The sequence below is a fragment of the Penicillium malachiteum genome (genome assembly GCF_028827825.1).
Source record: "Penicillium malachiteum strain IBT 17515 chromosome Unknown utg000002l:1.0-8849297.0:1.0-8852440.0, whole genome shotgun sequence".
In the NCBI taxonomy this organism is placed as follows: domain Eukaryota; kingdom Fungi; phylum Ascomycota; class Eurotiomycetes; order Eurotiales; family Aspergillaceae; genus Penicillium; species Penicillium malachiteum.
The window spans coordinates 2,651,173-2,663,284 of record NW_026643095.1 but is presented as its reverse complement, the minus strand read 5'-3'; the positions used below and the strand labels follow the sequence as shown (position 1 = coordinate 2,663,284).

Sequence of the window (12,112 nt, the reverse complement as noted above, 5' to 3'; positions counted from 1 at the left end):
TATAACTGAGTCTTCAAATACGTACATCGTTCTCCCAGTTGCTATGCCCATAAGAGTACGGATATCTGAACAGCCCAGTACGAGATTAGTGAAAGTCAATTGCCTTTAGATCCACCGAATGTCAAACACCGGCCCGGTTTCTCCAAGTTTTAGATCCTCATATCGGTGGGCCGAATGCCCGCTGTCCAGTCGTATCATGGAGCCTGGGAGATCAGCACCGCACTAAGATACTTAAAGTATGTCTCAATTTACGTCTGCCTTGATTTGCGCTTAGTTATGGAGATATTCCACACCCAAGAGTTCTATCTCCACAATAATCGCTCCAATTTTCTCCTTTGGGCACTTTGGTGGATCTTGAGTGACCTACCGGCCCGGCTGGGCGGGGGATTAATCCCCAGGAATAGAGTAACCCCGCCTTGATAGAGCTCCGTTGATAGAGGAGTGATACCAAAGATCACCATTGTACATAAGATCTACTAATTACAGTATTGTATCTACTATCCCGAGGTCATGAGCTTAGAACTAAATGTGAAATATTTTCCCTCATCATCTAAATCAATTCTCACTTCGCGAATTCTAATATTTTGGTTTCAAGTTTCTCTCTCATTTTCCTTAGCGAACCATGTCTGACCCACACTCTACCAATCCAAGCGCTACTCCACGTAAGAAACAAGATGAGGACATATCAAGAGCGGATCCAAGAAATGATGGAGATATTGGTGCAGAAGAGAAACAAGTTGCGGGGGAAATGAGCCAGCTCCCTGATCTTCAGCGAAGGCTCAAAAGCCGCCATTTAGCTATGATAGCAATTGGTAAGTTCTATCTTCCATCTCCAGGGCTGCCAGGACACTATGTGATAGAGCTTGGGGACTTGAGTCTAATGAAAAGAACAGGCGGCACTATAGGCACCGGTCTATTCATAGGAAGTGGAACCGCAATTGCTGATGCAGGGCCCGTTGGTGCTCTTATCGCTTACATATTCGTTGGGTCGATCGTATACTCCGTGATGGTGTCGCTTGGAGAGATTGCAACTTTCTTGCCTATTGCAGGAGCATTTACTTCATATGCAACACGCTTCGTCGATCCCAGCCTTGGCTTTGCCATGGGTTGGATCTACTGGTTCTCATGGGCATCAACATTTGCACTCGAATTGACCGCCACCGGATTGATAATTGAATTTTGGGAGGAGTCGATTCCAATTGCGATATTCATTGGGGTCTTCTGGGTGATCATCATTCTGCTGAATATGATGCCTGTTAGTTACTATGGAGAGACAGAGTTTTGGCTGGCGAGTGTTAAGGTGGGTGATATCTCTTCTGATTCCAAGTTGCTTTGACGTGCACAAGGTGTTCGTGTCCGTCTTACAACTGTAATGGTTGAATATTGGGTCTGCGAAGTATGACCCATCAGGGCTTCACTTTGAAAATATCTCTCAATCGAGGTCGAAGCCAAGAAGGATGTTATATAGCAAATATAAGCTAACAAAACAACATCTAGGTCATCACAGTCATTGGATTCATGATCTTCGCGATTTGCATGAACACCGGTGTTGGTCAGGAGGGTTATATTGGATTTCGCTACTGGGTAAACCCAGGGCCATTCAATGCCTACCTACTCACAAATCCCAGCCAAGATAACCTGGCAAAGTTCCTAGGATTCTGGGCCGTTCTCATCAAGGCTGGGTTTGCGTACCAAGGCACGGAGCTTGTGGGAATCGCAGCAGGAGAGACTGAAAACCCGCGGAAAACAATCCCATCCGCCATCCGAAAATCATTCTATCGAATCATCTTCTTCTTCATTTTCACTATCTTTTTCATCGGCATCGCCGTGCCATCAACAGATGACCGTCTTACTGGAAGTGAGGGCAACGATGCAAGCGCAAGCAATGGTAACTCATCGCCCTTCGTTATTGCTGCCCGTCGAGCCGGTGTGACCGTTTTGCCTTCAATAATCAACGCTGTTCTGCTGACGGTGGTCCTATCTGCGGCCAACTCGAACGTTTACAGCGGAAGCAGAATTCTGGTTGGCCTCGCTTCTGAGGGATTTGCTCCTCGGTTCTTCATCAAAACCACGAAATGGGGTGTTCCCTATTTTAGTGTAGCCTTCACAGCCCTGTTCGGTCTATTGGGATTCCTCAATGTCTCGACTGCCGGAAGCACTGTGTTTAACTGGTTAATGCAAATTGCTGGCCTCGCAGGCTTCCTGACTTGGACCTCTTTGATAATTTGCCATCTAGGGTTCATGAACGCCCTTCAGGCTCGTGGCATCTTCCGAGACTCTCTGCCTTATAAAGCACCCTGGCAGCCGTATCTTTCGTGGTATGGAGTTTCCTTCAACGTCCTGATCATCCTCACTCAAGGCTTCACTTCCTTCGTGCCAAGCTTTAGCGTCACGGATTTTTTTATCGACTATTTGAGTCTGATGCTCTTTGCGTTGCTATACTTTGGACACAAGATTATTGTACGACCGAGCTTTGTGCGGCCGATCGAGGCGGATATTGATACTGGAAGACTCGAGTTTGATTAATGAAGTTCATTTATAATGAAACTACTGGGAGAAGTAGGTAGCGATCTAATTAGTCTCTTAGTAATGGCATGATCATCATTCAATTGTCTTTTTGTTTTAATAAAACAGAGGCGAAAATGAGTTGTAAAAAGTAAATGGCTGATTATCGGAAGATCTTGGGAGGAGAGCTTGGTATTCATCGAAATGATACTTCCATTCGACGACGTATTCTACCAAACATGCATCTATCAAGCAAATTAGCATCATTGCCACACTCATATCAGTGGATCATTAATAGGAAAAATGCAGTGAGAGATCTCCTCAGGTATTTTCAGTTTTCAAGGGTCGTCATTCCAGTCCCAGACAAACCGCCTTATCTGCCGCGGTGCTTCATGTCCCTCAGCCAACATCAGACATCGAAATCCACCTACATCAACACCATACACGCCACGTCCATTCAAATTATCATGTAGGAATCGAAAGGTTCCTCGCCTAGACTCGACTGGTTCAAATTCATTCTCCGACCTTCCACTCCTCGTGCAGTTCAGAGTCCGAAAACTCCCATCACCCCACGTATAGACCGCCGCCATTAGTTCCGATCAGTCCTCATGGAGACAAAGCAGACCCGGAACTCCAGAAGACGGCCTTACATAGCCCATCACCGATACTGATCAGAATGGGCCATATACTGATATGCACATGAATACACCCAAGATCCACTACAATTTAACTCCGCTCCCACAATCACGGAGAAAGAGCCAGTTTGTAGTATCTCAATAAAGAGAAAGCTATCAGCGATGGGCCACATACTGATATGCACATGGATACACCCAAGATCCACAACATTCTAAATCCTCTCCCACAATCACAGAGAAAGAGCTAGTTTGTAGTGCCTCAATAAAGAGAAGTCATGATCCTCAGACTCGATCTTCAGCCTTTCGACCATGGACCTGCAGTAATCGAGTAGTTGGGGAACGAATTATGGGGTTTGAACACATCCTCGCAGATTGTGTACGCGCGATAAACGCAGTCGAACCAATTCTACCGGACAGCCAAGCTTGGTAAATAATTTGAATGGACCTGGGTCTATGAGTCGATGCATCGGAGAGAATTCGACGGTCCAACATTGGCTAAGCGATCGGAGTACCTTCGGTGTGAATCGGGTCTTGGATTGTCGGGTCTTTGAACGGTCTGACCTTTTACCAGGTTGACATCATGGGAGACGCGACGCGCGACGCGGGTGCCGGTTGATGGGAAGGGAACGAGGGTAGGAATTGGAGTTGGCTAATTCGACGTACCTAATTGGTCAAATATCTGGCAAATTGATAAATCAAAGAAAGGAAAGCGAGAGAAGGATAAGGTCGTGCGTTGTGTCAAAGATCAGGTTTGATTGTTGATATGGTGCACGTGCCAAGTTATGGGTTCAGGCCAATTCAGGCCACCAACGCATTTTCCCACTTCATTCGCTCTTCCCCCTCACCACGGTCCATGGGCAGTCTGATATCCTAGCTCTTATTTTTATTCCTAGCTTTTTCTTGTATCGCAGTTCGACCATTATTTTTATACCATCTGCCGTGACTATGTGTTTTGACCTGCCAATTCTTCTTCGGGACGTATAGTTGGATATATAAGGGGAGGATAGCATATGGACATCTGAATTGCGCTACAGCCTTGAGGAGATTGGTGTCGACATGGGTGCTTATGTCCCCACCTTTACTTACTTTCCTTGCCGGAGGCCACAATAAGGGTCTTGCACGCGTTGGGCGCCTTGCATGGTCTAATTCGCAACCGAGCTCAAAGATAACGCAACCAACTGAGAGGATCTCTACAGAAACTGGATAAGTGGATCATGGTTGCGCCACCCAAACATTTTGCACCATTGGTTGTGTCAGGAAAAATCTCCTGGAACACGATTGTACAGATCAGGATTGACAAGACTGCCAGGTGTACTTTAATCGATGCCACGAGGTTAAACTCATGCAAAGCGCTTGAAGTGTCCTGGTTTCATGCTTGAAGCATTGCCAGGTCCTCTTGGAAACGGCCAATATTAAATCTCAGAGGGCGGATCAATCGAACCATGATCTGAAACTTGGAAGTCTGAATTAAATTTCTCTTTGCCAAAAGATTGCGGGGAACATCACTATACCGGTCTAGCACTGGATGATACAATCACGCGAGAGATCACCTCAACTCGGTTATAGACTTTTCCCTTCAATCAGCAAGATCTCGCCCCTCCTAACGCTTTGACAGACACCACTCCAGGGGCAATACATGATATGCAATTTGAAGTCACCTGGTATCGGTTAAAATTGATAGGAGAAAGATTTCTACGATTTATATTCGAAGCATTTGCTAAGACGAAGCCAGAGTCCCTGACTTGGCATTGGATGCCTTATCTCCTTATCAAACTGCCAAGGCTATTATAGTATATCTCCAATTTAGTGCGACAAAATACAAGAACGCTAGGGAAACTAATGCTTCGAACTGCCGGAGTAAGTTATCACCCCCCGGTGTGGTGTGACCGTGCACAGATGTACAACTTCTAAGAATGTTCTTCTATCGGCTCAATCTCCTGAATTATCACGATAAGTTCCGAAAAACACGCCTCCATCGGGCTGTGAATAGATTAGTGTGGATTTGGTTACATTATGATCAAAGAATCAAAGATTCGCCATAAGTTGGCTGCATAACGCCAACGAATGGCGAGGGACGGATAACAAGTAGTGTCTGGCGCTAAGCTTGCACTAAATTGCGGGTGTGCGATATCAGCCATTCAGATAGGAGATATCATGATAATGAGGATAATGTACCACCAGCTGACGACAACTACCCTTCATCTGTCGTCTATTCACGACGGAATCCGTGTTAATGCGCCTTACCCATATGAACTATGGCTGTCGCCGCCGCGGCAAGCATTTAATATAATGCTGGTCGTTCCTCCCTTTCTGATCCCTCGGTCTATCTACGATAAATCCCACTGAGGATACTTCAATCCTAGTCAATCTGTTTATCATAAGTCCATACCTAACTGATCTCCGAGTCTGCTTTGGTCATGGCTGATACCGACTTCAATCCTGTGTTGGAGGAGAAGACACCCGACATTGATCATTTGAAGACAACTCAAATGACCGAGAATGAAATCGAGGTCGACTCAACAGAAGAAGAGTTCCCTCTCCCTACTGAAGAAGAAGAAAATACGCTGCGTAAGGTGGCAGGAACATTGCCATTGGTAGCCTATTCACTCTGCTTGGTTGAATTCGCTGAGCGTGCTTCTTATTACGGAGCAGAGACGGTTTATTCTAATTTCATTGAGTTTCCACTTCCAGCAGGTACGCTATATCTCTTTTGCTGTTTGAAAATACCCTATTTTCTCCAGTTCATCCTTACTGATCGATCAATCCTAGGTGGTAATGGCGCAGGTGCCCCTCCCAGAGGGACGGAAGAGACAGCCGGAGCCTTGGGTATGGGTCTCCAAGCAAGTGATGCCCTGGTCCTCCTGTTCACTTTCCTTGCATACATTGTTCCGATCTTTGGAGGTTGGTGGGCCGATGTCCATGTCGGTCGCTACAGGGCCATTGTTGTCGGTGTCCTCATCTGCGGAGTTGCGCATATCATTCAGATCATCGGTGCCATCCCCAAGTTTCTCCAGGAAGGCAAATCCCACTCTGCACCGCCATTCATCCTCGGCCTTCTTATCCTTGCGTTTGGTGCTGGAGTCTTCAAGCCGAATATTGCACCCACCATCCTGGATCAAAATCCACACAAGAAGGCTTACGTGAAAACGTTGAAGTCTGGTGAGAGAGTTATCGTTGATCCGAATCTGACAGCCACGAGAATCATGCTACTGTTCTATGGCTTTGTTAATGCCGGCGCCTTTTACGAGCTGGCAACCACCTACGCTGAAAAATATGTTGGATACTGGCTGGTCTTTCTGCTAGCCGGAGCTATCTATTTCATGCTTCCCGTTTTCCTTTGGGCTGTTTATAATAAAACAAAGAAGCAGCCTCCCAATGGAGGAAAAGAGATCAACCAGGCATTCCAAATTACAGTGGCGGCCGTCCGTCAGAGCAAAGGTCAGGTTTGGCGTAAGGACTTCTGGGAAGCTGTTAAACCAACGAGTCTCAAAGCGAAGGGAGTCGATGTCGAGTGGACTTCTGGATTCGTAGATAAAGTTTCGAAGACTATGGGTATGTTTTGCATCTCTTTTCTCCTAGTTTTTTCAAGTCCAGCGCCATCAGTTATATCTCCCTTAACTAACACGAATAACACTAGCTGCATGCGACGTATTCTGGTTTATCCCAATTTGGGTCCTCAACGACGGCGGTATTGGTTCTGTTTCAACCAACCAAGGTGCATCCATGGTTACAGACGGGGCACCGAACGATCTCCTCAGCAACTTCAATCCCATCACAATTATCGTTGCCGTTCCTATCTTGACGTATGTCATCTACCCGATACTCGAGCGCCGAAAGATCAAATTCGGTCCCATCTCTCGCATGACCTTCGGATTTTTCTTGGCCATTCTATCAGGCATTGCCGGTACTCTGGTGCAATGGAAGGTTTATCAGATGTCGCCATGTGGTTCCTACGCTTCCTCATGTGATGGAGTTGCACCAATTAGTATTTGGTGGCAAGTTGTGAATACGGCTCTTGGAGCCTTGAGTGAGTGCTTTGTCAACGTCACTGCCTACGAGCTCGCCTATGCCAGATCACCAAAGAGTATGAAGGGCCTTGTCATGGCCATCTTCTTGTTCATGAATGCGCTGTCGAGCGCTATCGGAGAGATCCTGGTTCCAGTGACCAAGGACCCTTACCTTATCTGGATTTGGGGTGCTCCTACAGTGGCTTTAGCACTCCAGACAGTTATCTTCTGGTTCCGATTCAAGCACATGAATGATGAGAATTACATTGCAGACAATGTTGATGACTCCTGGGAGGAGGTTGAGCGAAGTGAAACCATCGCCATTGCCAACGGGAAGGAGTCTAAGGTTTGATGAATGAAGTGCTCTAGTGATGAGATTAATACGAGTCTGGTTCACTTAAAGTGGCCTGTTCTTATGATACGACTTAGACCGAGTCCGCTATGACATGGAAATGTAATTTATTCAATGCATGAAATTCCAAATGATCTGTCCTCCATAATTCAAGGTTTCCCATGAATTGTAGACTTAAGCAATCTCCTCGCAGGTTGGCTTGTCATCGGATTGCTCAAGAGCCTCCAGCTTATAACTATTCACTGCTTGTGTAGGAATATCCTGGTTTGGATCTTCTTGATCCCAGCTTTTATTGAGGCTCTCCAGCGGCATGATGGCTAGGACCATGACAAGGAAAAATATGACCTATGAGTATGGGAATTAGTACATATACATCGCAGCAGCTGGAGAGTCTTCACTTACTACACCCACAACGCCCATCTGAGTTCGTGCGTAATCTGGCATTCCACTGCTCGTACGAAACCTTTCACCAAGTGCAGTCTCGATTGATGGGGCGCATGATGAAACCTTTAGATTGGAAGCGATTATCTGTCAGCCTGGTTGCCCAAAAATGCGATCCAATGATACCTACAGCATTTCCAATATTGTATGCAACTCCAGTAAAGGCGGCACGAATTCCAGGGTGAGGACAAAGCTGCTGGAGCAAGTTGCCCAGGTTTCCAATTGCCGCTCCATAGAAGAATTGAAGCCAAAAAGCACCGATTGCTAGAAGGCCCCATGAGTTAGGCAAAGTCCACAGTGGGAGAAAATGGAGCACACAAAAGGCCGGCTCCAGCAGCCACCCATTTGGGATTGATACGGTGGGAAAAGAAACCTCCGAAAATTCCTCCCAGAATTCCACCGATCTGCAAGATGCATGTCACCCAAGTCTCTTGACGAATGTTGAGTCCACGTTGTGTGACAAGGAATGTGGGGTATAGATCCATAGTCCCGTGGCCCATTGTGGCAAGGCAAGATGATAACAAGCAAGCATACACGAAAGGCTTCCAGTGGTATCGAAGAACATATCTCAGTTTCTTAACGAAAGACAAGTTACCGCCAACGGCTCCGCGCTCGTCAGCAGCATCATTTCCAGTGCTGCTCTGTGCCATAACGACGGAGTGGGTTGGTGTTATCAAATGCAGGACAATGACAGGCGCTGTCAAGCCACCACAAAGCCAAAATAGAGGGCGCCATCCGTATGGATCTGTATGGAAATTCATCTGTCAGCTCTTGTTCGTAAAGACCTTGAAATTGAAATTTCAGACTCACTCATTGCCAAATGAAATCCTGAGGCAAGCAGATATCCGGCAGAGAATCCTTGTTGGGTGAATCCAGCAACGACACCTCGTGCCTTCTCAGGGACCGACTCCAAGACAGTGGACATCACCAGGCCGTAAGTACCACCGTATGCGATTCCTGGAAATTGGAGATATTAGCAGAACGCGCCTTCATTTGAATTTGTATAGCTAGCAGGGACATCTGGATATTACCAAATAGCAAACGGCAGGCGATCAACTGCGGGAATGTTTTGATAAACCCGGTCGCAATGGTAAACCCACACATCAAGACCAGATTAATAACAAGAGGTATCTTGCGTCCATATTGATCTGATAATATACCAAATATAACAGCACCTAGCGCTCTTGAAATCATCGTCACCGTATTCGCAGTGGATATATCCGTTTGAGGAGTATCCAGGTATGTTGCCACTGTACTTAGGACGAAAGGCAAAGTATAATATTGTAATGATCCCAATGTCCAACAGGCCCATCCTGTCAGCCAAGCCAGAGCCTGGACGGGCTTCATTCGCAAAGTCGAAGCGAACTCTGAGGGTATGCTAAGTAATTTTGAAAAGTCCATGGTGTTGATTGTCGAGGGATTGGTACTCGGCCAAAATTGAGATTATCAGCCCTGGAGTGAAAGTCACTGGTAGAAGTTTGATGGAAATCAACGAACGGTGTTTTCAATGAATACTATTATATTTCTAGCTTCTATGCCCCTCCATCGTATCTAGTAGGCGGAGATAATAAGGGCGCGTCTTGGCACGTGGAAATGATACAGTCTGGGGAAAGGCGGGGATGCGGAGCTGGTAATCCGGGGTAAGGTAGATGGAACGAGAGGCTCCGAAAAGGACGCGAGAGCTAATATCACAAGGTGATAGTTAGCGTTAACTCAATAAAAGAGCATAGCTCGGCAGAGATTATACGCAATCTTTCTCTGCTGGCATATTAGTGACTCAATATTCGAGATCATTTGAATCAGGACATCTAGGCAGGCAGCAATTCGAAGTTTTCAAGCTTTGAGCCTTTCATTTTGGTTTCTTGCATCTGATATTTTATTTTCGAAGCACTCATGGTTGAGTCTTCGGATTGCCAAGAGTTGAAAGGGACTTGGGACGAAATGCACGTATGTGGAGAAAAGATCCAATCTTAGTCCCAAATTGAAACAACAAAGATCACATGTGCATGAATGATGGACTCAACAGTATTCACTGATATCATTTTTCTCACCGCGCCGTATTACTGTGGGGACCTCGTAGAGACAATATGGGGGTATCATCCCCTCACACGGGCGACAATGTTCCGTCTGGCCCTTGCAAGGCAACATCAGGACGAACTCAAGCCGGGGCCATATTCCTAGATAATAACCAAAATCATGATTTGTATGACTCCGTCCCAGTAAGTATTGATATAAAAGGTTGGTTTAGTTCACCAGTAGAGCTTGCATAAATCGACTTTGTGATCAACATCATACTACCTTAAAGGTATTACCATAAATCACCAGCATAAAATGGCTGAGCTTGTGCCAGAAGGCGGTTGGGACACCCACATCCATGTCTTTGATCCCAAAAAGTTCCCCTATGCCGTACCACGGTCTTACACACCCCAGTCCGCTCAGATTGTGGAATACCCCACTTCAACAACGGGATGTAAGAATATCGTGATCGTTCAGGCCTCAATGCAAGGCGTTTCCCCAGCCCCATTGCTTGATGCACTTGCCCAGCAAATTGAAATGGACGGATACAATCTCCGTGGGCTCACCACTATCGACCCTGCTCTAATCACCGATGCCGAATTGGATGCACTCCATGCAGCTGGCGTGCGTGGTGCTCGGCTGCATGAAATGTCCTGGGGTCATGGGAAGCAGAACAATGCCGATGTCATTGCAAAGAAGATCGATGCGCTGGCTCAACGTTTAGCTCGACTCGGATGGGCAATCGGGGTTTTCTGCCCTGTTGGCGCCTGGGCTGCTATGGCTGACATGATTCGTGCTATGGACCCACGGATCAAGATGGTCGCAGATCATTTCGGAGGAACATTCCCTGGAGAGGAAGACTCTCCAGCCTTTGCAACTTTCCTCGAGTTAGTGCGAGAGAAGAAGGTCTGGGTCAAGGTTTCAGGGTTTGAACGTCTATACCATGGACATCTCGCTGAGATGGAGGCTATTGAACCGATAGCAAAGGCAGTCATTGAAGCTGGACCGGATCAAATTGTGTTTGGTACAGACTGGCCGCATACTCAGCTGGGAGTTACGCGAAAAGGTAAAACTGATCACCAGAGATTGAAGGAAGTCGAGGGATTTCGCACTGTCAATGATGATGTGCATATTCGAAAGCTTCGTGAATGGATCCCTAGCGATGTGGTTTGGAATAAACTATGGGTGGAGAATCCGAACCGACTGTTCTTTTAATTTTCTTCACTTTAGATACACTTGAGCCCGAGTTTGGGGCTTGATGATTCCAACTTGAAGGTTGACAAAACCAATCAATTGAAACATGAAGTTTGCAGGCTACGCTCAGTTTTAGAACTGCCCAAGTGATACCTTGTAATATGCAAACCATTTCAAATGTTTCAATGAATTAGTATTTCAAGTTCAGCAGTACGGGTGGCTACCTGAAGTCAAACAAGTATACATAGGGTGACAAAAGTATTGGGACACTTCCCGCAATTTCCAACCACGTGAAAAATCGTAAACCTCTACCCATCCCTACCATGGTTCAACCACGTCAATTTGGATCGGAAATTGATCCGAATCGAACCGAACATGGCGAATTATCTGAGAAGCTACGTGCAGCGATCGTGTACGCAGCGAAGAAGGGCGTTCCTAAGGCTCAGATTGCCCGTGATATTGGATGCAGCCGAAGTACAGTCTATAGAACAATCAATCACTTTCAAACCTATCACACACTTCAATCCCTTCCCCGAGGTGGCCGACCGAAAAAGCTTACTTTATCAGCTATTCGATATATCTATCGGATTATTCGCAAATTCCCTACAATCTCTTGGAAAGAGCTTATTCAAGAAGTTCCAACTAACGTTTCAAAACGTACCATTTAACGGGCTTTAAAGCATTGCCATATCCGAAAATGGGCATCCAAGAAGCGAATTTGGTTAAAGCCAAAAGATGCAAAGCTTCGTCGGAGATGGATTTTATCCTGGGAAAAAGACTTGATCTAGATCATACTATTTTTTCTGATGAATGCTCAGTCCAACAAAAATCGAATTCACATATCCAATATGTCTTTCGTCTTAAAAATGAGTAATATTACCCCTAATTTGTGAATCTCCAAAACCATGGAAAACAAATTTCACAAATGATTTGGGGTTCTGTCTGGATTGGAGGAAGATCAG

The 12,112-nt window shown here is 46.0% G+C and overlaps 5 protein-coding genes across 5 annotated transcripts; 4 read left to right on the top strand and 1 right to left on the bottom strand.

The window, feature by feature from the left end:
• Window positions 1-622: 622 nt before the first annotated feature.
• N7483_004055 (uncharacterized protein) lies at window positions 623-2,526 on the top strand (the record flags this gene model as incomplete). The annotated part of the gene is made up of 3 exons (XM_057087492.1): window positions 623-812; window positions 894-1,300; window positions 1,498-2,526. 3 exons carry the CDS (start codon window positions 623-625, stop codon window positions 2,524-2,526), a joined length of 1,626 nt encoding a protein of 541 aa, XP_056947321.1.
• Window positions 2,527-5,557: 3,031 nt separating this feature from the next.
• On the top strand, window positions 5,558-7,499 carry N7483_004054 (putative MFS peptide transporter; the record flags this gene model as incomplete). Its single annotated transcript, XM_057087491.1, has 2 exons — window positions 5,558-6,692; window positions 6,778-7,499. 2 exons carry the CDS (start codon window positions 5,558-5,560, stop codon window positions 7,497-7,499), a joined length of 1,857 nt encoding a protein of 618 aa, XP_056947320.1.
• Window positions 7,500-7,673: 174 nt separating this feature from the next.
• On the bottom strand, window positions 7,674-9,044 carry N7483_004053 (MFS general substrate transporter; the record flags this gene model as incomplete). Its single annotated transcript, XM_057087490.1, has 7 exons — window positions 7,674-7,844; window positions 7,902-8,006; window positions 8,071-8,204; window positions 8,259-8,344; window positions 8,475-8,685; window positions 8,751-8,897; window positions 8,972-9,044. The coding sequence occupies 7 exons, from the start codon at window positions 9,042-9,044 to the stop codon at window positions 7,674-7,676; spliced, it is 927 nt and encodes a 308-aa protein (XP_056947319.1).
• A 1,227-nt stretch (window positions 9,045-10,271) lies between these two features.
• Window positions 10,272-11,171, top strand: N7483_004052 (amidohydrolase 2; the record flags this gene model as incomplete). Its single annotated transcript, XM_057087489.1, has 1 exon — window positions 10,272-11,171. The coding sequence occupies one exon, from the start codon at window positions 10,272-10,274 to the stop codon at window positions 11,169-11,171; it is 900 nt and encodes a 299-aa protein (XP_056947318.1).
• A 302-nt stretch (window positions 11,172-11,473) lies between these two features.
• On the top strand, window positions 11,474-11,818 carry N7483_004051 (uncharacterized protein; the record flags this gene model as incomplete). Its single annotated transcript, XM_057087488.1, has 1 exon — window positions 11,474-11,818. The coding sequence occupies one exon, from the start codon at window positions 11,474-11,476 to the stop codon at window positions 11,816-11,818; it is 345 nt and encodes a 114-aa protein (XP_056947317.1).
• Window positions 11,819-12,112: the final 294 nt, after the last annotated feature.